General features: G+C 44.9%; 1 protein-coding gene across 1 annotated transcript in view; it reads left to right on the forward strand.

Moving 5' to 3' along the window:
• The first annotated feature begins 347 nt into the window (after window positions 1–347).
• The window catches only part of KIAA1217 (KIAA1217 ortholog), a 798974-nt gene continuing 773345 nt past the window's right edge, over window positions 348–25976 (forward strand). Inside the window, exon 1 of the mRNA XM_068235624.1 lies at window positions 348–2638. Within this exon, the coding sequence (XP_068091725.1) occupies window positions 2566–2638 (73 nt within the window). The 5' untranslated portion in view covers window positions 348–2565. The remainder of the gene's footprint in view (window positions 2639–25976) is intronic.

Below are 25976 nucleotides of genomic sequence, written 5' to 3' on the forward strand. Positions count from 1 at the left end.
AATCACTAAAGGACTTGAGCACCACTGATCTGCTTGTGTCAGCTTAAAATGGAAAGCACAATTTCCCTTTAATCCTCTGCTGAAACCAACCAACCATATTTCACAACTTTTTTTTTTCTTTTTTTCTTTGAAGACAGGAAAAGTAATAAAAGTATGATTGTTTATCTGCTGTAGGGAGACAGCCTGATTCATCCCCCTTCCAGTTTGTCATGCATGCCTCTGCCACCCTTCACCCTGGGATCCGGCGGTGGGCAAAGAAGAGATGACGTAATGACTGCAGTCTGGAGGGCTGATCGGTGTTCCTGTGCCGAGGGGTGGTGGTGGTGAGTGGGCGCTGATCAGTCAGTGGGGGGTGTGCCAGTCGGATGCCCGTGGTCTGATCACCGCCGCTGCCACTCCAACCAGGTGAATTGAAAGTCGTGGTAGCGGAGAGAGGCGGGAGAGCGGCGGCTGCTACTGCAGTGCTGACATGCAACTGGAAGTCCAACAGCAAGAGCCCCGGAGAGCCAGCCCAGCATCCCTGCTGGGAGAGCCAAGGCGACCCTCCGGCTGGAGTGGAGGAGACCTGGTGTTACCCGGTGCCCTCGCCTCTTCCAGTGCCTGGAACTCATCGCCTGATGCACCAGGGGGCTCTGACTGCCGTCTGCCTGTTATAATCCAACCACTGGGGACTGTAGGATTCAATGAGCAAGGAGTTTACGTTGTATGTACTGTCTCATTCCAGAGAGATCAGACGAGCACCTGACCTCAGGCAAGTTCTCCTTCACCAAGGACTCTACCTTCTCAGGCTGCAGGTACTGATGGACTAAACTCTACAGGAAGGGACTGGTTCAACAGGATTACCTGTAAACTACAGATCAACCACTAGGAGACAGGAGTATATTCAACAAGAAGTGGCATTTCTTGTGAGTGCTGTCTAGCTTTTTACCCCCAGGAACTAAAACTTGGTCTAGGTAGAACTCACCTACCAGGACCTAGAGGGTTGATGGAGAACTGAACTCTACAGAAGTGACTGGTTGACTTTTCAGTAGGGACTTGCCACAGACAACACTAAGCACGCTTCTTGAACTGTGCCCAATACAGGCTGGCAACTGCATGGTAAGGGATAACCACAGACTCCCACATTGTTTAGATGCCTGGAACCAGGGTTATAAATGGTTGGGACTGCTTGTCTGCAAGCAATTTAAGGGCTGGTGGGTTCTACTCCTCCGAATATATCATTATATAGAATATATACTCACTCATTGCTTTTATATTGGTGTGTGTGTTATTTTACCACTGTTGACCTCAAAATAGACGGTGCTCTTGCACCAGGGCAGGTTGTCCTCATCAGCAACGAATCAACTTAGAGTGCTGGCAATTTATATGGGAAAAACTAGTTACTGCTCTGAAGGATCTAACTTCAGGCTGGGTTTAGGTGCAAAGACCCAGGGGACTGGTCAGCAAGGACTGTATTAGTCTGCAGGTTTTTCACACAGCAAGGATAACCAACCCATAAAGACCCCATTCACTAAGACCTAAGGTTCTGATCAACAAGGACTAAATCAGGATATCTGTCTCAAAAGAGATTGCTGGAAATTAAGAAGTACATCTTTGAGAGATCTTACTCCACGGATTGGAGATTTGTTGGCAAAGGTTTTGTTTTCTGACATTGGAGACTGTACTTTACTGTATTGATTAACCTTAGATTCCCCTGAGGATTTTTAGAATTCAGAGTAAAGACTGGAATAATGTAAGTTCGTGTCAGCCTGCAAAGATCTCATCTACAAGGATTAGAAGACTCAAAAAATTACCTCACCTTCAGGCATCTCAGACAGGAGGTCTGTCAGCGGAGACTGAGCTCAATCTTTAGAAATTTCAAAGTCCAAGGACTTAAGACTGCTCTATCAGGGCTGACCTCTGGCTATACTGATGTCATGTCAAACCAGGAACTAATGACTCTCATTAGGAAGTCATCACACTCTACAAAAGTTTCACAAGCTGAGACTGGAGTTTTGCTCATCTGGGCCTTCTCATGGCAGTATCAAGTAGTCCTCTCGACTTACTTCAACATAGCCTGCTCTCACTAAGGACCACTCTCACACTTAAGACATTTATCTACCAAAAACTACAGGAGGAAACATCACCCCCACTCTAATAACTGCAATTGTCCTTACTGACCACAATCTGAAAGGAGATCACCAGGGAAGAAACTGACAACAGTCTGCTTGTGAGCCTTCTACAAACAGAACTGACCTCAAAACTGTTACTACCATAACTTACCTCAATCTGTAAAAAAACAAACAAAAAAAAAACACCAGGACTGACCACAAAGTTGTCAAAAAGAAAAAAAAAACAAAAACCTACAGAACAAACCATCAGAGTTAACACCAGCTAGCAAAAAAGTTAACTTAAAACCTTAGATTACGTGTGATCTGCAAAACAAAGACTTACAATCAAACTTTATCACACCTTCCAAGTTTTGAATGTAAAAAAATAGATGGATACTTGAGCGTGGTAGTAAGATCGGAACGTGAACCTGCAAGAAGCTTATACCCATCAAGCACTGAGCTCTAGGTCCCTGGAATGGCTACACACCGGGTCCAGTTCTTCAACGTTTCTCCAGGACTTCAGAGAACAGGCAGCCTCAAACTGACCAGTAAGTACATTCCAAGCCAAAATGTAGATGCAGGAAGCTGAATTTCTTTAACATTTTCTGTTCATAGATTTAGATTATTACTGTTCTGCTTCTGATCTTATCCCCGTAACTGACAATATTATGAATGAATGTGTCGGCTCACAAATTGCATTCAGATATCAGCTAACAGCAGTGAGTTGCATTTACTTAAAGGAAACCCGAGGTGAAAATAAACTGATGAGATAAACAATTGTATGTATTTTTCTATTCTTGACAAGTACTTTTTAAAGTATACCTGAGCTGAAATAAAAGACTGCTCTTTTACTTACCTGGTGTTCTTCCAGCCCCCGTAGGCTTGGATGTCCCTCTCTGTCCTCTCGGTCTTCCTCCTCATTCAGCTGTTTGGCCTGCTAGGTCAGCCAAGTCGCACAGTACTGCGCATGCGTTGACCCAGCAGCGCGCATCCTTGATTGTGCTCCATTGGCTGGTAGCATTTTGCGTATGTGTTGCGACGAGGCTAAACCAGATGCGCAGTGTGATCAAGGATGTGCGCTGCTGGGCTGGTGCATGCGCAGTACTGTGCGACTTGGCTGAGTGAGGACCGTGAGGGACATAGAGGCCTACGGGGGCTGGAAGAAGCCCTAGGTAAGTAAAAGAGCAGTATTTTATTTAAGCTCAGCAGTGTTCTCCCCAGGCCCTTTTAGCCGGGTGCTCCACCCGGCTAGTTTTGGTGAGCACCCGGCTGTCATCGGCTCATCTCCTCCTCTGCTGTAAGCTTAGAAGCGCCGGCCCTGCATTCTGTCATATCTCCCCACCCGGCTACTTTTATATGCTACCCAGCTGTAAAAAATTTCTTGGGAGAACACTGCTCAGGTATCCTTTAATATCCCAGAGTTTTCTCTTCTTTTTAAAAGCTTAAAAAGAAGGTTTAAAGTTGTATTGACTCCTATGACTGAGTCTTTCAGTGTCCTAGAAGCTAAAATATATGAATTATTGACCTTTTTTATCCATCCCCTGCACAAGCTGTTCTCTGCCAGGAAAGAGTTTTTTGGCTGTATGGATCCCGACTGGGAATAATCTGTCACTTGCAGACCTAAATGGCAGAAAAAGAAGAAAAGGAACACAGCCTAATTATCTGAATACTTGGCCAGATCTGATTCATCCACCAGGCAACCTAGGCAGGTGCCTGGGGCCTCTTGGGTGTCAAGGGGCCCACCTTCTCTGCCCCCTCTCCACTTACCAAAAGACTACAAGGGGAGCCAAATCTACTGCCCTGCCTAGGGCCCCATTACATATTAAAGAGAAAGTCAGAGGTGAATAAAAATAAAGAATCTACTTACCCGGGGCTTTCTCCAGCCCCTGGCAGCCGTCCTGTGCCCTCGCCGCAGATTCCATGGCTCCCGGTCCCCTCCAGTGCAGATGCCAACCTCGCCAGGTCTGACTGAGCTCCAGCGTGCGGCTTACGGAGTCACACTGACGTCATTCGGACTGTACTGCACAGGCGCAGTAGTTCTGCGCCTGCGCAGTACAGTCCGGATGACGTCAGTGCGCTTTGTGAGCCGCACGCTGGAGCGCAACTTGGCATGTTACATACACATGTCTATCTCATCCTGTCACATGTCACCTTGGGTACACTTTACAGACCTTTGTTTATATGAATTGAGTTTTTGAAAAGAAAAACTCTATCCCAACATTCAGTATTTTCTATGTTAGTGGCGTGTAGCATGTTTCTCCTGCCCAAGGGGCCTTCACTGCTATCCAGGAGTTGTAATTATAAAGTGCATTGTGTGTCTATGAGAGATTACCTTGTCTTGTGATCCCCTGAGCCTTTTGCTGTCCAGATCGTGGCTGGCAGGGGTACCTCTTATCTTGAGATTTCAGCTTCAATTTCCTTCTGTCTTTCCAGAGACTCAAGTGGGTAGAAAACTCTATCACCATGCTGAAACTGATATGGTCTCTCGCTCATTCTGACTTTTGTTTAGGTTTGCATTAAAAACAATGGAGATTTGTTACAAATGGTGTTCTGCAATAATCAAATTTTTGCTCAGCAGACATACTTCTGATCTCCAAGGTAGACATTAGAGGATAGTTCTTTGGGCAAGTATCATTCGACTTCCCAGAATGCTACGTAACTGCAGGATGTTCTACCACCTTGCTACCTGTGTTGAAACTAGACATTTAAAGAAAATCTGTAACCAAAACATCCCCTGGGGATACTTACCTCAGGAGAAGGTACCCTCTGGATCCTAATGTGGCTTTTCCCATCCTCTTCAACCTCCGGGATCCAGCGCTGGCAGCCTCCGAACACCAGCAAGTCAATATTTACCTCCCGTGATTCTGCACAAGCCCAGCAGTGGCTTTCCGACCGGGCCTCAGGCGGAATAAGCGGAGCCTGATTAGGTCCGCTCTTCTGCGCAGGGGACTCGTGCTTGCGCAGTAGAGTGGACCTGATGGGGCTTGGCTATTTCTTCCTGAGCCCGATCGGAAAGCTGATACTGCTTCTCTGCAGGATCGCAGTAGGTAAATATTGCAGCCGCTATTGCGCCACTGCCGACATCCTTGTGGGCTGTATTTTCAGGGGAGACGGCGCTGGATCCCCGAGGCTTAGGAAGATGAGGGAAACCTCATTAGGTTCCAGAGGCTTCCCCCTCCCGAGGTAAGTATCCCCTGGTGGTGTTTTTGTGTTACAGAGTCTCTTGAACTAAATTATTTCACAGGAGTCAACAGTCAGTCATCCAATAGAACCAACTGGAAGCGCGAAAGACGGAAGCATTGCAAGAGTGGTAGGCCAGGACATGGCAAAGGCAATGTCCTTTTCCTTTGGCTAGTATGTACATCTTGGACGCACTCACATCCACCCAGTGGCATCACTAGTGGGGTGAGGTAGGTGCTCTCAGTGTCACCTGCAGAAAGGGAGACACCAAGGTCCAGGCTAAGGGAGAGTGGATAAAATACAAAAAAATGATCATTGGTTTTGTTTAGCTTAGTGAGGTTGGAGGTTCATGGGGTTAAGAAGGGCATACCAATGTCTTGTGAGAGCCGCAGTCATCGGCATGCGTATGTAATTTCTAATGATAGCTAATGAACAACTGTACAAATCATTCGCTGGTTACCAAATCTAGCAGTATGGAGTACTGTATTTAAGTAGTAATTTATTGAGATTGTGAACAGTTCATCTGTGTGTGGTCAATCTGATGACATCATACAATTAAACTTCCCCAGCGCATGTGCAGGAGTGTATAGAGGGCAGGACATGCATTCTTTCTGTGAATTTATGGTGGTGTATGTCAAGAAATGGTCAAATCAGGCTGCCCATTGTTATTATTTTTTTGTATTTATACATGCCAACATCTTCCACAGCTGTTGAACATCAGGCCTGTGGAGTTGGTACAAATATCATCCAACTCCTCAGTTTATGAAACCACTGACTCAAAATTGCTCTGACTCCTCGACCCTGACTCCAACTACACAGCCCTCGCAGGGATATAGAGTGGGTACAAATATTATTCCTCAGTTTATGGAACCACCGACTCCAACTCTGACTCCAGGTACCCAAAATTACTCCGACTCCACAACCCTGTTGAATGTACTCCAGGATGTTCATCGGGCAGTGCATGAGCACTTTTGAACGGAATATACACTAGTTCGGAACCACACATGCACAGTAAAAGAAAGCATGTGTACACAAATGACGATGCACACAAGAGCTTTCTTTCACAGGCCATTTGCAGCTCAGAACTCGCCCATTCCTTGTTCAAAATCACTTTGTTCAATGTCTGGTGAACAAATGGGTGGCTGTGGGGAGAAAAGTTCTTTGAATGGGAGGGACCTTGAAGACAAAGAGCAGAAGGATAGGTAGGTACACTAGCCCACCATGTTTTTAAATTTCAAGTTTTGGAACACTTCAGGTGTGCTTTACAGAGTAGAAGCTTTGTTTTTTTGGAGATACAGACTGTAGCACCTTTGCTTGCAATTGAATCCAATGAAAGTTACTTCTTCCTCCAGTATTAGCAATAATGTAATCTGCAAAGTCTAAATCGAGCCCACAGCTGCAAACCTTCCTATAACCACTCTTTATGTGAGATAATTTAACGCTAGAGAAAATAATGTTGGAAAGCGTGTGCAGTCCTGTCAAACCTTTGAGTTTACAGTGAATGTATTATTAGGCTTTCCCTTATGTGAGAATTGATATTCAAGTTTGTTGTACATTTATGGGGATACCATGTCCCTTAACCACTTGAGGACTGCAGGGCTAAACCCCCCTAGTGACCAGGCAATTTTTAGCTAAATTGGCCACTGCAGCTTTAAGGCCAAGCTGCAGGGCCGCACAACATAGCACACAAGTGATCCCCCCCCCCTTTTCTCCCCACCAACAGAGCTCTCTGTTGGTGGGGTCTGATCGCTCCCCCCATGTTTATTTTTTTTTAATCAATATTTGTGTTGCTGCTTTTTTTTAAAAAAACAAACTGTTGCTTTAAACCCCTTCCCTCCCTCCCTCCCTCCCACCCCACAGCCGGCCAATTACGGCGATCGGCTGTCATAGGCTTCTGCCTATGAGAGCCGATCGCTCTCTTGTCCCCCATGGGGACAGCCGTGTCACACGGCTGTCCCCAGTGCAGCGCTGCTGCTCATCGCAGCGCTGCACCTAGTAAATAGACGGCGTGATCGCCGTCTAACAGTCTCCCGAGCGGCAATAGCCGCTCGGAGACTGAAGGCGGGGCGGAACTCCGCCCTCCGAGCATGAGATGCGCGCGCACCATGCGCGCGATCTCATGCAATACAGAGCCCCAGGACTTTACGCCAATTGGCGTTAGGCGGTCCTGGGGCTGCCGCCGCGGCCACGCCTACTGGCGTGACGCGGGCGGCAGAAGGTTAACATTACTCCTTATCACCTTTCTATTTGCAGATATACTTTATTCCAGAGTGATTTGATACTGTCTTCTGAAAGTGTTTGCCAAACATAGTCTTGCTTGTAACTTGCTAGTGTAATGTTTGGGTGGTATGCTCAAGACTATTTAGCTGGGAAATGGAAGAGGCTACACAGGTGGCTACAGGAGTAATGCAACTGCAGCTCTGGGCCGCCTATCATGCTAAGTGCTATGTGATACAATACACAACAAATGTAGTCGGTAACAGGCTTGGGTCATACACGAAAGATCAGATGGCAGTGGTACAGTGGACTAGACAGAATCAGAGTCGGTAACAGGCTAAGGTCATACACGTTAGATCAGATTGCTGCGGTACAAAGGACTAGGCGAGAGAATGGTCAGTAAAGCTAAGGTCGTATCTAAGTCAGTCTGGCAGTCGCATTGAAATGCATTAATTGAGTAATGAAAGTCGCATTAATATACAATGGCTGCTTAGTGCGACGCCACACTAATCCTCAGGCTGAGTAACAAGACAAACAACAGTCAGACAGATGGAATGCTTTGTCAATCTAGTCCCTGCCACAGCAATGGCAAACATTCACACTGACATAGACAAGACAAACAGGTAGGAGGGTAACTAATGGCAACCGCTGCTTTAGTTACGTCCTCAGGAACAAGGCAAGAAGGATAACTACCAGTCACCAGCGTGGTGAAGGAAGTTTCCAATAAGGAGGATAGTGGACTTCACTTACCCCCGCGGGTGCAGCAAACATCTAGCAGGCATGGAAATACAAAGCAAGGCAATACACAATACTTTCACAGCATGGACCCAGCAACAACTCAGGGAGCTGTACGCTATGTCGGGCGGAGTCTGAAATGGGAGGCAGACTTTTATGTGGACATCAGCCAATGGATGCAGGCATGTAACTTCCCACACAACTGAATGGTAATCACTCAATCCTGAGCTAGCTTGACCACAAGCTGCCAGCTGACTGAAAAAGGACTCTCATAGCAAATACATGCAATAATATGCAACAATATGCATGTAGGATATCCAGGGCTATCTGGCTGCAGTTCAACTGCAGCAAGCAATAGAAGGAATTATGACAGCAGCCTGAGCTGCTCTAAACTGCAGAGTGATTGCAAATGACAATGAGACTTATTGCGAATGCGCAACTAAATGCAAGCAGATAAGTCAGAACTGCCCGGTTGCAGTTCCACTGCAAGCAACAGAACATGCTACAGGAGAGATCCTGGCAGCTAGTATATCAAAACTTCTCTCTTGTTTCAGAAAATTCCCATTTGTTGCCACAATCTTCAGACAAAATAAGAATAGCATCAAAGAAGGCTTATTACTTACATCTGTTCCACTCATATTTCTGACATTAGTGAGGGATCTTCTAAACATCCTACTGAAGGACTATGCTCTAATTCTGTTATATAGTATGAAGATCCCCGGGAGATGTTATGACGATGCTTATGGGGGAATATGCTGTTATATCATGGCTGGCACAGAAGGCTGCAACCATTTCTCAGTTTTCATTTCTTGGTTTAAGTCAATTTATGCCCACTATTTGTTTTAGGCCGTTATTTACTGCACACAGTTTTGAATTTAGACTTCCCATAACAGAAGATCTTTGCAACTAGCATTGTGTCCAGCTATTGAGGCCGCCATAGAAGGCTTTTTTAGTGAAGCATCAACAAGTGTAGCTGGCACATAACTCCGGACAACTGTAGCATTTTTTATAAATTTTAACAAAATGGGCTATTAAAGGGACTCCGGGCAGTAAATAAAATCAAAATCTGAACTTACCTGGGGCTTTATCCAGCCCACCGTAGGTCGGGAGATCCCTCGGTGTCCTTCTGACTCTTCTCGCAGGCCCTGCTCAGAAATGGCTGCCAGCGACACTGGGACTGAGTGTCGGGCTCCTTCTTCCACAAAGATGACGTTAGTCGTCACCAAGTCGGCCGATTCGTGTCATCACGGCGCCCGGCGTGACAGTGATTAAACCGCACATGCGCAGTACTGTCATGCCGGCCACCGTGATGACGCGAGGCGGCCAGTCATCTTTGCGGAAGAAGGAGCCCGACACTCGGTCCCAGTGTCGCCGGGAGCCTCCGGGAGCCATTTCTGAGCAGGGCCTGCGAGAAGAGCCAGCAGGACGCCGAGGGACCTCCCGACCTACAGTGGGCTGGAGAAAGCTCCAGGTAAGTTCAAATTTTGATTTTATTTACTGCTTGGAGTCCCTTTAACCACTTGCCGACCGCACGCTTATACCGTGCGTCGGCAAAGTGGCAGCTGCAGGACCAGCGACGCAGTATTGCGTCGCCAGCTGCAGCCTAATTAATCAGGCTTCCTGTCAATTCACGGCGGGGGGCTCCGTGAATAGCCTGCGGGCCGCCGATGGCGGCTCGCAGGCTAAATGTAAACACAAGCGGAAATAATCCGCTTTGTTTACATTTGTACGGCGCTGCTGCGCAGCAGCGCCGTAAGGCAGATCGGCGATCCCCGGCCAATCAGCGGCCGGGGATCGCCTCCATGTGACAGGGGACGTCCTGTCACTGGCTGCACAGGACGGATAGCGTCCTGTGCAGCCCAGATCTCCCGGGGGTGGCAGGTAGGAGAGGGAGGGGGAGGATTTCGCCGCGGAGGTGCCCCCCCCCCGCAAAATGCCAGCCAGGAGGAGCAATCAGACCCCCCCTGCACATCATCCCCCTAGTGGGGAAAAAAGGGGGGCGATCTGATCGCTCTGAGTGCCCTTTGATCTGTGCTGGGGGCTGCAGAGCCCACCCAGCACAGATCACCTAAAACAGCGCTGGTCCTTAAGGGGGGGTAAAGGGTGGGTCCTCAAGTTGTTAAAGAAAACCTGAAGGGAAAAAAGTGCCCAATTCAGGCAAAGTCGTGCGCACCTGCGGCCCGCCTGCAGACCTGGCTTACGCGCATGTTGCTGTAAGCCTCTTGCTTATGTGCAGTTCAGGCTTTCGAGAACTGCACATGCGCAGAAGGCCGCGCATGCGCAGTTGCACATGACTTCGCCTAAAGTTGTCAGACTAATGGGGCCGCCAGGCTAGCGGGACCATGGAGGGGACCCAGAGGACGCCAAGGAACCTTGCGGCCTATGGGGAGCTGGAGGAAGCCCTAGGTAAGTGCATCTTTTCATTTTATACGTCTGCTTCAGACTCTTATGCATCTAACAATCTGAAATGGCGTATGATAAATCCTAATTTGGAGGGAGCGGTTTCTTTTTTTTAACCTCAGGAAAAGTGAAATTTCCCTTTATGATAATTTATTTCTTGATCTAAGTGCTCCTTTAAGTGCACTCTGTAACAAGCGGCGAATATTCTCCCCCGAACAAGCGGCATGCTGCATTAAACATAAAAGGGACTGTGTAAATCACTGCTGGGTTCAATAATTAAATCATTATTAGGTGATAGAACATGCATAATGATCAGTGTTGGAAGTGATGACAGCAGCTACACGGACAGCGATGTGTAGAGAGGAGAGAGCTCCGCTCATCTGCCCAGCCAAACACAATTATAAACAAGGAGGGAGCTGTCAGTGTGACATCCCCAGTGCAATCTCTCCTCTCATCCATTCCATCAGGCTACAGGTAATGTGTGCAGGCAAAGCAAAGAGGGGCCCGACGAAGCTGTATCATCCAATTACCACATACAATGAGTGTTGTTATTATTAAATAACCAACTAAAGGGAATCGCATCACTTTTATATAAACCTAAAAGATAACTAGTCATTAATGACCTGAATCTCAACTCTGGAACTGATCTATGAGGGAGGTTTCACTGGCCTGCCACTGTGTTATGTCCTGTTATTTAAAGGGAACCAGAGATGAACGATTCACACAAAATAAACATATCAGTTGATAGCTTGTAAAGGATAAATGCTCTACCTGATATTTTCGCCACTCTGGTGTGCCTTTTTGAGTGTTTTTTTATCCATTATTGCTCCAGGAAATATCCAATATGGCCGCCGGCTCATACCTGTTCTGCTTCCGGGTTATAAGTTGTTCTGGATGTGCTGTCTATCCTCTATGAGACTATAGACAAGCAGGGCTGCTGCAGCCTTTCATCTGTCTGCTATCAACTATTATTCTGGTATGCTGTGTGGCTGCCTGTAGGAAGTGTCTCTCATAGAAATGAAACTGCATACAGTAGATAATGACAGGCTGCACACTGCACACAGATACACTGTTTCAGAGCTTCTTTCTCGGCAGCAGCAGCCCCTCCCATGTCAACAGCTCTGAGTAAGGAAATCTGATCCAAGAGGTGGCAGGCTTGGGCTTGAAAAGACTCCACAGAAGAGTGACTCAGCTATAATGATTCCAGATCAAACCTCCACTGAATAGTCGGTGGATTCTTATCACAGTTGATAACAGATAGATTAGACTGAGAAGAATAAAACTAAAAGCAGGGTAGGTGTTTACTGTCATGTTCCCACTGATAAATGTAATAAAATACATGAGGGTGCTTCGTCTCTGGTTCTCTTTAACCTCCTTAATGGTAGCACCACGTCAGGCTCGGGTCGGAAATCCACAACTCAGAGCGGTAACCCCGAACCTGACTCGAGGTAGCTGCTGGAAGGTGAATGCAGAGCACTGCGCACGGCAGGCTTTGTGACTCACCACCGCTGGGATCCAGATATCGGCAGCCATTCTTTTTTGGGTCCTCCGAGGCTCTGGATCCCTCTGGTGAGATCGCAGTCTGTCATCACAACGACAACTAGCGATCTCACTATAGGGGGCAGCACCACCCAGTGGATGGAGGGAGAATTGTTGCGCTGGATCCATGGAAGATGAGTAATGTGCTGGGCTGCCGCAGATATCTCTACGGTATGTTTTTTCCTGGTTTTAGGGTCTAAAAGACTGTGAAAAGATTTTACCGCTTTTAGACCCTAAAATCCTAAAGTAATCATACTGCCAGGGTATGATTACTTTATGAATTACTCTGTAAAATTACAGAGGCGCTATACTTGCTATTATTGCCTGATGAAGCGGGCTGTGCCTCCGAAACGCGTTGCATCCCTGGGGTACTATATAATAAATGTATTTATAATAATTCAGACAGTCTTTCATGTCTGCTTTCTGGAGGTAAGTCCACCACTTCCTCCAAGCAACTTTTAGAGGTTTTATCTACTTTTATCCTGCTGGCACCTCTGTTCTCCTACTGCCTGATCTGCATGCTTGTTGAGGGGCTGTGGCTAAAAGTATTATTAGAGACACAGGATCAGCAGGAGAGTCAGGCAACTTATTATTTTAAAAAGAAAAAAATCCATATCCTTCTCTGTTTAGTTTCCCTTTAAGATTTCCTTGCTTGCGTGCCAAGCAGTAGGAATGATGAGCAGAGAAATAATGACATATTTTGTTGTCCCTTCCACGTCTTTCCTTTTAATGGTTTAAAAATAATAATGGAATCAGAATGCTGGAGCTAATGCTATTTACTCAGCCCGCGATGGGATGAGAAATATAATTGGGCCCTTCTGGACTGTAAATCACCGTTCGGATGTATTAGTGAGAATCCTGTCTGTCAGATTGGGTTGTACCGAGCTGCAGCCTCTGCTTTGATTGAGACCTGGAGGAGGGAAATAGATGAGGAAAACTGGAAAAAACCTCATCTAGAATTATGACTTTGACCTTATTTCTCCTGAAGACTTTAAAATGTAACTCCGCTGGTTTGATTGTAAGGTAGGACAGCAAAAATCCTTCACTCTGTAAATAGTGTTTATTGTTTGCTTTGTTCTCATGCCTGTACAGGTTTTCGTGTTATCTGCTGTAATTAACTGTAGTGATTAAACGATTAATAGTTCATCCAGAATGGATTTTTTCCCTTCTCGCTAAATGCTGTTGAGTTGAAAGCCAAAGAGAAAGTATTAAAGTGAAACTATCGGGCTTAAAATGAAAAAAAATCAATTCTTTATTTTTATCTGGTAAACAAGTAATAGGGACGCTAACCAGTTAAAATCCAAAAGATAAAATCACTATTACTTTTCTTGTTGATAAATGATCATTCTCCAGTTTACCTGACTCTTATTTGGTACACACAGAATTTGGCACGCACAAAGGAAGCTGCAGGGCATGCTGGGTTGTCCTTTGTTGCTTCTCTACTTTCCCCTCAGGGCACGTTTCCACTTGTGCCCCTGAGGGATTCGCCTGCCATCCCGCACACCCGTTCAGGGGCACTGAACGGGTGTGCGGGATGGCAGGCGAATCCCATCAGCACGGCTATGGGATTCGCTGCCTCCCGAGTGAATTTTGCGGGGGGTTCCGGCCGAATCGCTACTGCAAGCGATTTGGCTGGCGGCACCATAGTCCCCTATGGCACAGTTTCCCCGCGCTATTTGCCTGCGGGGAAACTCTGCGGAATCGCGGTGGTTTCCGCATAAGTGGAAACGGGCCCTCAGACTTAACTAATGCAGCCTGATTGGCTGAAGCCTCTTTCCCTCTTTTTTCTTCTCCCACCTCTGTTCCTCTCTGATTGGCCAGTATTTCTGCTGTTGAGACAATGCACTTTCTATAGGGGAGGGCAGGAAATGCATACACAATCAGGCAGAGGAGAGTAAGGGAGGAAACGACATCAGGATTGGCTTCAAAATAGCCACAGTTAACATGAGAAATGCTAAGAAGGATTTTCTCTTTTTTTACTGTAGAAAAATCACTGAAATCAAAATGTGGACAGTGCTATACATATCTTATGTAAGTAGAGCAAGTATTTATCTACTTATATATGTGTTTTTTAACTGAGATAGTATGGCTGACAGCTCCTCTTTATAGGACAACCATGGCGAAAAAATTGTAAGTTAAAAATAATCATACATTTATCCCAGAATAAAATGCACTATAAATGACATTTTTTTTCAATGACACTGTCATTAGTGAAAATCTGTCAGGTTTTGGGCTAGTCCATCTCCTCATGGGGGATTCTCAGTGTTTTCTTCACTTTCAAAAGCAAAGTCAATCCAGAGAGGGGAGGAGGAGAGAGGGTGTATGTCACCTGCTTTTTCAACTGCAGTGGAAGCTGTAGTTTGGTGGGGGAGACCATCTGTACATCATTTTGAAAATGGCCAGTACCCCATAACAGCTTCCTGATCAGCACACTATTAAGCTGTAATAATACTTAATTCATGCGCCACAGTCCACACAGGTCAATTATAATATTCTACCTCCAGACTCTGGGATCGCTGCAGTAATTTCCAAATTTATAAATACAATATTCAAGTGTGTCTGCTGCGCTCACCAGACTCCGTGACTCACAGTTTTAAATCAAAAGTCCACAGCACTGTATATATCTTACAAAAGTCCTCAAAATTTCATTCAGAAAGTTCCATCCACCATTAGAATTGCCACTGCAGCTCACTGAGGGAATACAGTTGAATCCATCAATCCTAGAAAAATACAAAAATTCTCCACATAGGGTGATACCGTTCAGATCATCAGTAATAGGCAGCACACCACCCAGAAGTGCTCTAGTGAATTGTGAGGGTTGGTGCCATTAATTTATAGACCCACACCCCTTCTCCTAATATGCTCACCAGATTCGGACCACCTCAATTAATGGTGGGCCTTAAGCAATGCTCATATCCATGTGTAAATAGTAATGATCCTGTAATAAAAACAAAACTCGACATAGGGTAATACTGTCCACAAAATTGTATGCTCCCCAGTAGTGTCACTCTGTGTAAACCGTGCTCTCATTCCATGCCGTGAGGGTCCCACTCCCTACACCACAATATGCTCACCAGATGGAGCCCACCTCTGTAAACAGGTGGAAACTGCGCTCAGTAATGCCTTGTGGACACAAACTTTCTTACTCCGGTTCATAAAATGTAACCTCTCCTGAGGTATTTTATTCCATTGAATCTCAAATAAAACAAATAAAAGAGAACATAGCGTAAAACTGTATATGCTTGCCTCTGGGCGCACATAGAACTGCACTTACGCGTCCAGGACAAGTTCATGCATCTCACAAATCGCTCTGACCAATGCCCATCCGCTGAACCGTAGAAGGATATCCCACTCCGCGGCGTCCCGCTATATTCCTTCCTCCAGCCGGGTGGTCGCTTGTAGATCCGCGCTAGTAACGGTGACCGGCCGGTCCACTCGCTTCCGGGTGCGCGCGTGACGTCAGACGTTAAGCTCCGCCCTACGCGTTTCGTCCTCACGCCGGACTCATCAGGGGCTCCGCCTTCCAACGCCCGCCGTCATATTAAGTAGTGTACGTCGGCTGCTAATAGGCTAATTCTCCGAGCAGCAGGATGGACATCGTTTACATTGCTTCAATAAAATAATCATACAATAAAAATAAAGAACTAATAATTACCACACATAAAACCCTATCCATTACTGAATTTAAAATTATGCGCATTACTTCTCAGGATACGATTTCCTATTATATACTCTATGCGGGTCACTGCCCCCTGGTGATGTAACTATATAACTCTTTCTTAAGAACTCCTAATCTTGATATAAAGTGTCATAGTGCACACCATCTAGTGTTCAAAATTCATAATGCATGTTTGTATTTTTCTTACAAAGCTATCTTCAATATCAATCGCCTTAAAAGTGTAATTAGTAACAAAAGTGCTTGTAAAGTGCTAAATAAGTATCAATTACTTGTGCAAATTCTACTAAAGTGCAATAAATATGTATACCTGATATTATCAGGTATTTATTAAAGTGATCATGTTGTTAAAAAATCAAAATCAAAACAGTGTTAAAGTGCCTAATGCTGTGCAATTGATATATTGGGATGTCTGCTGAGTGTGCTACTCCAATACCCATATTGAGGGATGTTCAATCTTATTCAATCATTACTAATATGGCAGTTTAAATCGAATTCAATGTTGAGACCATCCGGGTTCAGGGTTTTTAAATTAAATATCCACTTTCCTTCTGCCTTTGAAATTTCTTTCGTAAGGTTAGACCCTCTCCATTTCTTTATGTATTTCTCCAGGGCCATAAACTTCAGGCCTGCTGGATCTTTGTTATGATGGGTTCTAAAGTGATTGGATACACTGTGACTCTCCAGTCCCTTTTTGATGTTGTTTACGTGTTCCCGGATGCGTTTAAATAATTCCCGTGTGGTTCGTCCTATATACTCCAATCCACAGGGGCACCATAATATGTATACTACCCCTTTGCTTCTACAGGTTATGCATTGCTGAATTTTGAAAATCCTGCCCGTGTTCCTGGATACAATATGATCCCCCCGTGTGCCCCCTGCTTCCCTACACCCCTTGCACTTTCGGCAAGGGAAGAACCCTCTTTGTCCCAACAAATCCAAACCTGATGGCTTTGATGGTTCAATGCAGCTGGATACCAGAGTGGACTTCAATGTTGGTGCTTTTCTATAGACAAACTTGGGTTTATTCGGCAAATAACTCTTTAACACTCCATCTGTCATAATGATATTCCAGTTTTTTCTGACTATTCTTTCTAAATCCCTATATTGTTGGTTATAATCCAAAACAATGGAGTACTCGTGAGTGTTTGTGACCCCCTTATGTTTATTCACCAACAATTCCTGTCGGGGTATATTTCCCACCTTTAACCTCTCTGTCTTCAGAGTGTCTTCTTGATATCCCTTCTCCAGGAACCTATTCATGAGGGTTTCACTCTGCTGTAGATAGTCACTTATATGGGTGCAGTTACGCCTAATTCTGACGAACTGTCCCCTAGGGATATTTCTGAGCCAATTATTGTGGTGACAGCTTCCCATAGGGATAAACCCATTTCTATCCGTGCTCTTGAAAAATGTTCTGGTAATCAGCCCATCTTTACCCCTACTGATTTGGAGATCCAGGAATTCAGCCTGTTCCAGGCTACTGTTAAACGTTGGGCTACCAACAACTAAAGGATCAAGTGAGGACTCTGGTGGATAATAAAGATCTGATTCTGAAGCCAGCAGATAAGGGCGGGGGGTTGGTGGTGATGGCGAAGGCACAATATACCACTGAAATGACACGTATTGTACAAGATAGAACTACATACAAAAGATTAAGAGGAGACCCCACTAACAACTATAAAGAAATACTAAAGAATATTCTTCTGAGGGGAGAAAGGGATAACATCATCACAACAGAAGAATTTAAATATTTGCTGCCCACCACCCCAAGAATCCCAGTGATTTACTGTATTCCCAAAATACACAAAAGTGTGGAACATCCACCGGGTAGGCCCATAGTTAGTGGGATGGGGTCCCTCACACAAAGGGTGGGGGAGTACATAGATATATTCCTCCAGCCAAGAGTGGCCGAGGTTCCCAACCTTCTTAAAGACACCAAGCACATGCTGCAGCGTCTGGAAGGGTTGAAAATTCAGGAGGGGGACATCCTGGTAACAGGGGATGTATCATCACTATACACGGTTATTCCCCATGATAAGAGCTTGCAGATTGTCAGAGAGACTTTAAATCGGGATGGATCCCTAAAAGAAGCACAAGTAAACTTTGTCACTCAGTTACTGGAGTATTCCCTCTATCATAACTATTTTTGGTATGATGATGCCTTTTATGTGCAGCGGACTGGCTGCGCGATGGGGGCCAAGTTTGCACCCAGTGTAGCAAATCTTTATATGGGGGAATGGGAGAAGCAAGTACAGGAAATGGAATTATATGGAAATGTAGTAACCTGGTCAAGATTTATCGATGACCTGTTCTTTGTGTGGAGGGGATCAGAAGCTTCACTTGAGCAATTCTGTCAGGCCCTTAATCATCTATGGCCAGAAATTAATATAACGTTTAACAGTAGCCTGGAACAGGCTGAATTCCTGGATCTCCAAATCAGTAGGGGTAAAGATGGGCTGATTACCAGAACATTTTTCAAGAGCACGGATAGAAATGGGTTTATCCCTATGGGAAGCTGTCACCACAATAATTGGCTCAGAAATATCCCTAGGGGACAGTTCGTCAGAATTAGGCGTAACTGCACCCATATAAGTGACTATCTACAGCAGAGTGAAACCCTCATGAATAGGTTCCTGGAGAAGGGATATCAAGAAGACACTCTGAAGACAGAGAGGTTAAAGGTGGGAAATATACCCCGACAGGAATTGTTGGTGAATAAACATAAGGGGGTCACAAACACTCACGAGTACTCCATTGTTTTGGATTATAACTAACAATATAGGGATTTAGAAAGAATAGTCAGAAAAAACTGGAATATCATTATGACAGATGGAGTGTTAAAGAGTTATTTGCCGAATAAACCCAAGTTTGTCTATAGAAAAGCACCAACATTGAAGTCCACTCTGGTATCCAGCTGCATTGAACCATCAAAGCCATCAGGTTTGGATTTGTTGGGACAAAGAGGGTTCTTCCCTTGCCGAAAGTGCAAGGGGTGTAGGGAAGCAGGGGGCACACGGGGGGATCATATTGTATCCAGAAACACGGGCAGGATTTTCAAAATTCAGCAATGCATAACCTGTAGAAGCAAAGGGGTAGTATACATATTATGGTGCCCCTGTGGATTGGAGTATATAGGACGAACCACACGGGAATTATTTAAACGCATCCGGGAACACGTAAACAACATCAAAAAGGGACTGGAGAGTCACAGTGTATCCAATCACTTTAGAACCCATCATAACAAAGATCCAGCAGGCCTGAAGTTTATGGCCCTGGAGAAATACATAAAGAAATGGAGAGGGTCTAACCTTACGAAAGAAATTTCAAAGGCAGAAGGAAAGTGGATATTTAATTTAAAAACCCTGAACCCGGATGGTCTCAACATTGAATTCGATTTAAACTGCCATATTAGTAATGATTGAATAAGATTGAACATCCCTCAATATGGGTATTGGAGTAGCACACTCAGCAGACATCCCAATATATCAATTGCACAGCATTAGGCACTTTAACACTGTTTTGATTTTGATTTTTTAACAACATGATCACTTTAATAAATACCTGATAATATCAGGTATACATATTTATTGCACTTTAGTAGAATTTGCACAAGTAATTGATACTTATTTAGCACTTTACAAGCACTTTTGTTACTAATTACACTTTTAAGGCGATTGATATTGAAGATAGCTTTGTAAGAAAAATACAAACATGCATTATGAATTTTGAACACTAGATGGTGTGCACTATGACACTTTATATCAAGATTAGGAGTTCTTAAGAAAGAGTTATATAGTTACATCACCAGGGGGCAGTGACCCGCATAGAGTATATAATAGGAAATCGTATCCTGAGAAGTAATGCGCATAATTTTAAATTCAGTAATGGATAGGGTTTTATGTGTGGTAATTATTAGTTCTTTATTTTTATTGTATGATTATTTTATTGAAGCAATGTAAACGATGTCCATCCTGCTGCTCGGAGAATTAGCCTATTAGCAGCCGACGTACACTACTTAATATGACGGCGGGCGTTGGAAGGCGGAGCCCCTGATGAGTCCGGCGTGAGGACGAAACGCGTAGGGCGGAGCTTAACGTCTGACGTCACGCGCGCACCCGGAAGCGAGTGGACCGGCCGGTCACCGTTACTAGCGCGGATCTACAAGCGACCACCCGGCTGGAGGAAGGAATATAGCGGGACGCCGCGGAGTGGGATATCCTTCTACGGTTCAGCGGATGGGCATTGGTCAGAGCGATTTGTGAGATGCATGAACTTGTCCTGGACGCGTAAGTGCAGTTCTATGTGCGCCCAGAGGCAAGCATATACAGTTTTACGCTATGTTCTCTTTTATTTGTTTTATTTGAGATTCAATGGAATAAAATACCTCAGGAGAGGTTACATTTTATGAACCGGAGTAAGAAAGTTTGTGTCCACAAGGCATTACTGAGCGCAGTTTCCACCTGTTTACAGAGGTGGGCTCCATCTGGTGAGCATATTGTGGTGTAGGGAGTGGGACCCTCACGGCATGGAATGAGAGCACGGTTTACACATTCTATAAATCTATAAATTAATGGCACCAACCCTCACAATTCACTAGAGCACTTCTGGGTGGTGTGCTGCCTATTACTGATGATCTGAACGGTATCACCCTATGTGGAGAATTTTTGTATTTTTCTAGGATTGATGGATTCAACTGTATTCCCTCAGTGAGCCGCAGTGGCAATTCTAATGGTGGATGGAACTTTCTGAATGAAATTTTGAGGACTTTTGTAAGATATATACAGTGCTGTGGACTTTTGATTTAAAACTGTGAGTCACGGAGTCTGGTGAGCGCAGCAGACACACTTGAATATTGTATTAAGCTGTAATGTCGCCCACTTGAGCCATAGGGAAACATGGACATTACCTTGCACATCGATTGTCCTTTCAGTTATAACCGACAGCAACTGATATATTTCAGTTGGAAGGAATCGTTATAAGAAGAAAATGTGAGCGTCTGAAAGGAACTGACGGCGAGGTAAGTATGTACTATTCATTTGCAGGTGTTTTTTTTTAAAAGGGAACCCGACGTGAGAGGGATATGGAGGCTTCTATATTTATTTCCATATTTATTTCCTTGTAAAGTATGCCAGTTGCCTGGACACCCTGTTGAGCGTCTGGCATAAGTAGTGTCTGAGTCAAAACCCTGGAACCAGGATATGGCTAATCCAATAAAACCTTAGTAAGCTGAGTCAGAGTACCTGATCTGCTGCATGCTTGTTTAGGGTTTATGGCTAAAAGTATTAGAGGCACAGGATCAGGAGGACTGCCAGGCAACTGGTATTGTTTAAAGAAAACCTTTAACGAGAAAAAGTTCCCCAGGGGGGTACTCACCTAGGGTGGGGAAGCCTCCAGATCCAGTTGAGGCTTCCCCCGTCCTCCTGTGTCCCACAGCGGTCTCGCTGTGCCCCTACGAACAGCGAGGATGTAAATATTTACCTTCCCGGCTCCAGCGCAGGCGCAGTATCAGCTCTCTGCTCGGAAATAGGCGGAAATAGCCGATCGATGCCGGCTGCACTACTGCGCAGATGCAAGTCTCTTGCACCTGCGTAGTAGAGCGGACCCGACAGAGATCGGCTATTTTCGTCTATTTCTGTGCTGAGAGCGGCAACAGCGCCCCCGCTGTAGCCAGGGAAGGTAAATAAATGTAGCTTGTCAGGCTTGTCGAGCCAGGATTGCAGGAGACTTTGGGGGAGCCAGCGCTGGATTGCCTGCAGCTACAGGGATGGGGGGGGGAGCCTCATTGGGACCCTAAGGTAAGTACCCCCCAGGGGACATTTTTTTCAGTACAGGGTCTCTTTAAAAGGAAGTAAATATGGCAGCCTCCATATAACTGTCACCTCAGGTTCCCTTTAAATTTGACTTGGTTCAAGTTTACTTTAATCTCAACCATATTGAAGCTAGAGTGTCTATGGCTGGAGATACATTTTAGGCCTAGGCAGAAGATGAGGGCTACTGAGCTCCTAAATAGCTGTCCTGAGACTGAGCATTGCTGTAGTGCAGCTCTGGTATGTGTGTCATTCTTTTCTTGGGGACAGCGAGGGAAGACATGAGGTTGGATGGGCTGAATTCTACTCTCACTGTTATGCCACCCACACTCTCTGTATCGATTGTTAAGTGAGAAGATCCGCAGGCGAGCTGGCACAAGCAGACTCTGCGTTTTCTGCTCGCCGCTGCCGCTGCCTTCGCTGACTCTGCAGGACATGAAAGACAGTAGATCACAGAGGAAACTTCCAATGTAAATGAAGTATTTACTATCCAGCTAATGGCTGCTCATCTGCATTTAGTTTAAGCAGCTCTTTTTTATATACCTCCTTTAAATTCTAAATTGCTAATGTAAATATACAGCATCATGGGAATAAAACCTAAGCATCAATGAGATTCACAAAAGCTGCAGAACGAAAGCTTGATGAATACGGCTGCAGTGTTCTCCCCAGAATTTTTTTCCAGCCGGGTGGCATGAAAAAGTAGCCGAGTGGGGCAAGATGAGAATGCAGGGGCGGCGCTTCTGTGTGCAACTCTGCTTACAGCATAGAAGGAGGTCAGCCGATACCAGCCGGGCGCTAACAAAAACTAGCCGGGCGGAGCACCCAGCTAAAAGAGCGTGGGGAGAACACTGTAGCTGGATTATTAAACAATTTTCAACCATTCGACGGAAAACTGATCTCGTGTACAGAAAACTAAATTGATTGCTTGAGCAGTTTACATAGATTGGTTATCAGTCCAAAGGACCAGAATTTCTCGGTCTCTCCAATCAGTTAGTAAAAAAAGTCAATACAGCGCACGTCAATTTGGACCACGAGGTATATTCACATTGTTAAAGCAAATCTGAAGTAAAAGTAAACTTATGATATAATGAATTGTATGTGTAGTACAGCAAAGAAATAGAACATTAGTAGCAAAGATATGAGTCTCATATTGTTTTCCAGTACAGCAAGCGTTTAAAAAAACTTCAGTTGTTATCTATGCAAAAGAGCTTCTCTGAGCTATTCAGCCCACTGGGTCCAATACAGTCCTGCTTTCTAGAACCAAGAAACAGTCAAGAAACAGTAAGGCCTTGTTCACATTATAGGCGTTTTTGTACAATCATCCTGAAAGCGCTTGTGCAATGATTCTCTAGGAGAGAGTTCATATCATAGCGGTTCATTTGGAAGGTATAGGAAAAACGCAAAATGCTCACAAAATCGTTTTGGCAAGCGATTGCATGAGCGTTTGAAAAAAAATACAATGGGCTCGATTCACAAAGCGGTGATAACCCAGTTAAAGACTTTAGGCGTGATAACCATTTTATCATGCCTAAACTCAGTTTAAGCATGATAAGTTTAGGCATGATAAGTTTAGGCGTGATAAGTTTAGACAAGTTGAGATCGCAAAGTCCAGCGCGCAAAGCAGCGCCATTAAACTCTATGCGACATTTCGCGCACCAGACTTTGCTAGCGCAATACTTTTGGTCAGCTGTGCACTGCGGTGCTAACCCAGTTGGTGCTATAGTTATCACACCTAAACTTATCATGCCTAAACTTATCATACCTAAACTTATCATGCCTTAACTTATCATACCTAAACTTATCATGCCTAAACTTATCATACCTAAACTTATCATGCCTAAACTGAGTTTAGGCATGATAAGGAGCTTTTCACCAGTGTGCTAACAGTTTGCATCGCTTTGTGAATCAAGCCCATTGTATTTATTTTTTCTGGATTTTTTTCCGGATCAAAAAACGGAAGCGCACTGTAAAATCGTTTACAAAAACGAGAAAACGTGCAGAAAATTGCCGGAAACCCCTTAAAAAGACGTGGAAAAAAAAAGCCCACCGCGGACGGACACCCGAGCCGAACGCAATGTGAACAAGGCCTAAGAGACAGCTTGAGATAAGGTTTTACTGCAGGAAAACTCAAAAGGTCATTATTTCTGCTTTTTTTGTAGCTAGTGTGTGGTTTGTCAACTGCAAGTATGACAGAATGATGCAGTGTTATAAAAAAAAGCTATATAACGGAAAATTCAAATATGAGAGTATTTTCTTTGCTACTAATGTTCTAATACTTATCCATACTCAGTGTTCTCCCAAGAATTTTTTTCCAGCCGGGTGGCATGAAACAGTAGCCGGGTGGGGCGAGATGAAAGAATGCAGGGCCAGTGCTTCTCTGCACATTTCTGCTTACAGCAGAGGTGGAGTTGTGCCGATAACAGCCGGGTGGAGCACCTGGCTACAAGAGCCTGGGGAGAACACTGCATACTACACATACAATTCATTATATCATACGTTTTTTTTCCTCCATTTCAGGTTTGCTTTAAAATTGCCATGGGCAGGCAGTGCACAACGATTTTATCATTACTTATGCAATTTAGATACCGGTAGCTAGTTGCACCTTCTACGCAATGCGTGTTTTTCTAGTTTGCTGCACGCTATGTTATTTGCGTTATGCACATTAAACTAGTGACTCGTGGATTACCTGGGTAACATGGCTAAACTCTCTCACCCTTTTGTGTGTTGGAATCTGTTACACATTTATTCATATTAATTTTGTCACTGTAATTACCAATTCTGTACTTTGCACCGATTCTGTATTTTGTATAATGGTGTACGCCATTGTCTGTATTATTATGTACCCCATGTTTGTTTCTTACTTTTTACAGCACCACGGAATATGTTGGCGCTTTATAAATCAATAATAATAATAATTGGGCAATACGCACTTCGTAACTGGTGTAAATATCGGTAAATGTGGTTAAATGACCTATAGGGCTTGATTCACAAAGCCGTGCTAACTCAGTTTAGGCGTGATAAAATAAACTTGCGCGCAAAGTTTTGCACAAAAGTTTACGCGCGCAATGCCATTAAACCCTATGTGACGTTTCGTGCGCACCGGACTTTGCGCGCAAGTTTTTCCCTCAAAGCGGTGCCAACCTACTTAGTGCAATGCTTATCACGCCAAAAAGTCTTTAGAAGTGCTAACTAGGTTAGCACCGCTTTGTGAATCAAGCCCATAATGTCAACTTCTATTTAGTGAATATGGCCCCGTGTGAGCAAAGATAACAGCATTGTGTAATACAAACCAAGAGGAAAGCGGTAAATAACGAGAATACTCAGAAAATAGTCACCAATAGAAAGGCCTTGTATCTTTTTAGGGGAAATAACAGAAATGAATAAAAAACAACATGTTTTAATACATTAAAAATGAACACACTATTATATCTCATTTTTATTTGGAAACCGTGTGTCAAGCTGCAACTGCCCTCTTAAAGAGAACCCGAGGTGTGTTTAAAGAATGTTATCTGCTTACAGAGGCTGGATCTGCCTATACAGCCCAGCCTCTGTTGCTATCCTAAACCCCCCTAAGGTCCCCCTGCACTCTGCAATCCCCCATAAATCACAGCCATGCTGTGAGGCTGTGTTTACATCTGTAGTGTCAGTCTCGGCTGCTCCCCCGCCTCCTGCATGGCTCCGGTCCCTGCCCCCATCCCTTCCCTCCAATCAGCAGGGAGGGAAGGGATGCAGGCGGGGACTGGAGTTCTGCAGGAGGCGGGGAGAGCAGCAGACTGACACTATAGAGATAAACACAGCCAGCTCTGACAAGCTGTTTGTCAGCAGCATGGCTGTGATTTATGAGGGATTGCAGAGTGCAGGGGGACCTTAGGGGGGTTTGGGATAGCAACAGAGGCTGGGCTGTATAGGCGGATCCAGCCTCTGTATGCAGATAACATTCTTCAAACCCACCTCGGGTTCTCTTTAAAGTTTTATCAGTGGCGGTGTTATTCCCACCACTGAGACCAGGGGGCCCGGCTTGCATATTAAAAAAATAAATGTGAGGTCCTCTGCTATGGAAACTTGCACACTTCTCGAGATGCAATGTTGTGCACTGGAAATATCCTAATCACTGCAGTAACGATGCAAAGGTTGCAGCATGTTACCGCATGACCCGTGCCTATTGCTCGTATTATGCAGTAATGCAATTCAAGGGCTGACACAGGCATTGTGCACAACGGGAGTACAGTGCAATGCATGCGTGAAATTATAGGAATCCCAGTGACGTACTACAGGGAGTATGTCACTGGGGGGGGGGGGGGGGGGGCTATGCATATGACACTGTTGCCG

Source organism: Hyperolius riggenbachi, chromosome 5 (genome assembly GCF_040937935.1).
Source record: "Hyperolius riggenbachi isolate aHypRig1 chromosome 5, aHypRig1.pri, whole genome shotgun sequence".
NCBI classification, from domain to species: Eukaryota; Metazoa; Chordata; class Amphibia; order Anura; family Hyperoliidae; genus Hyperolius; species Hyperolius riggenbachi.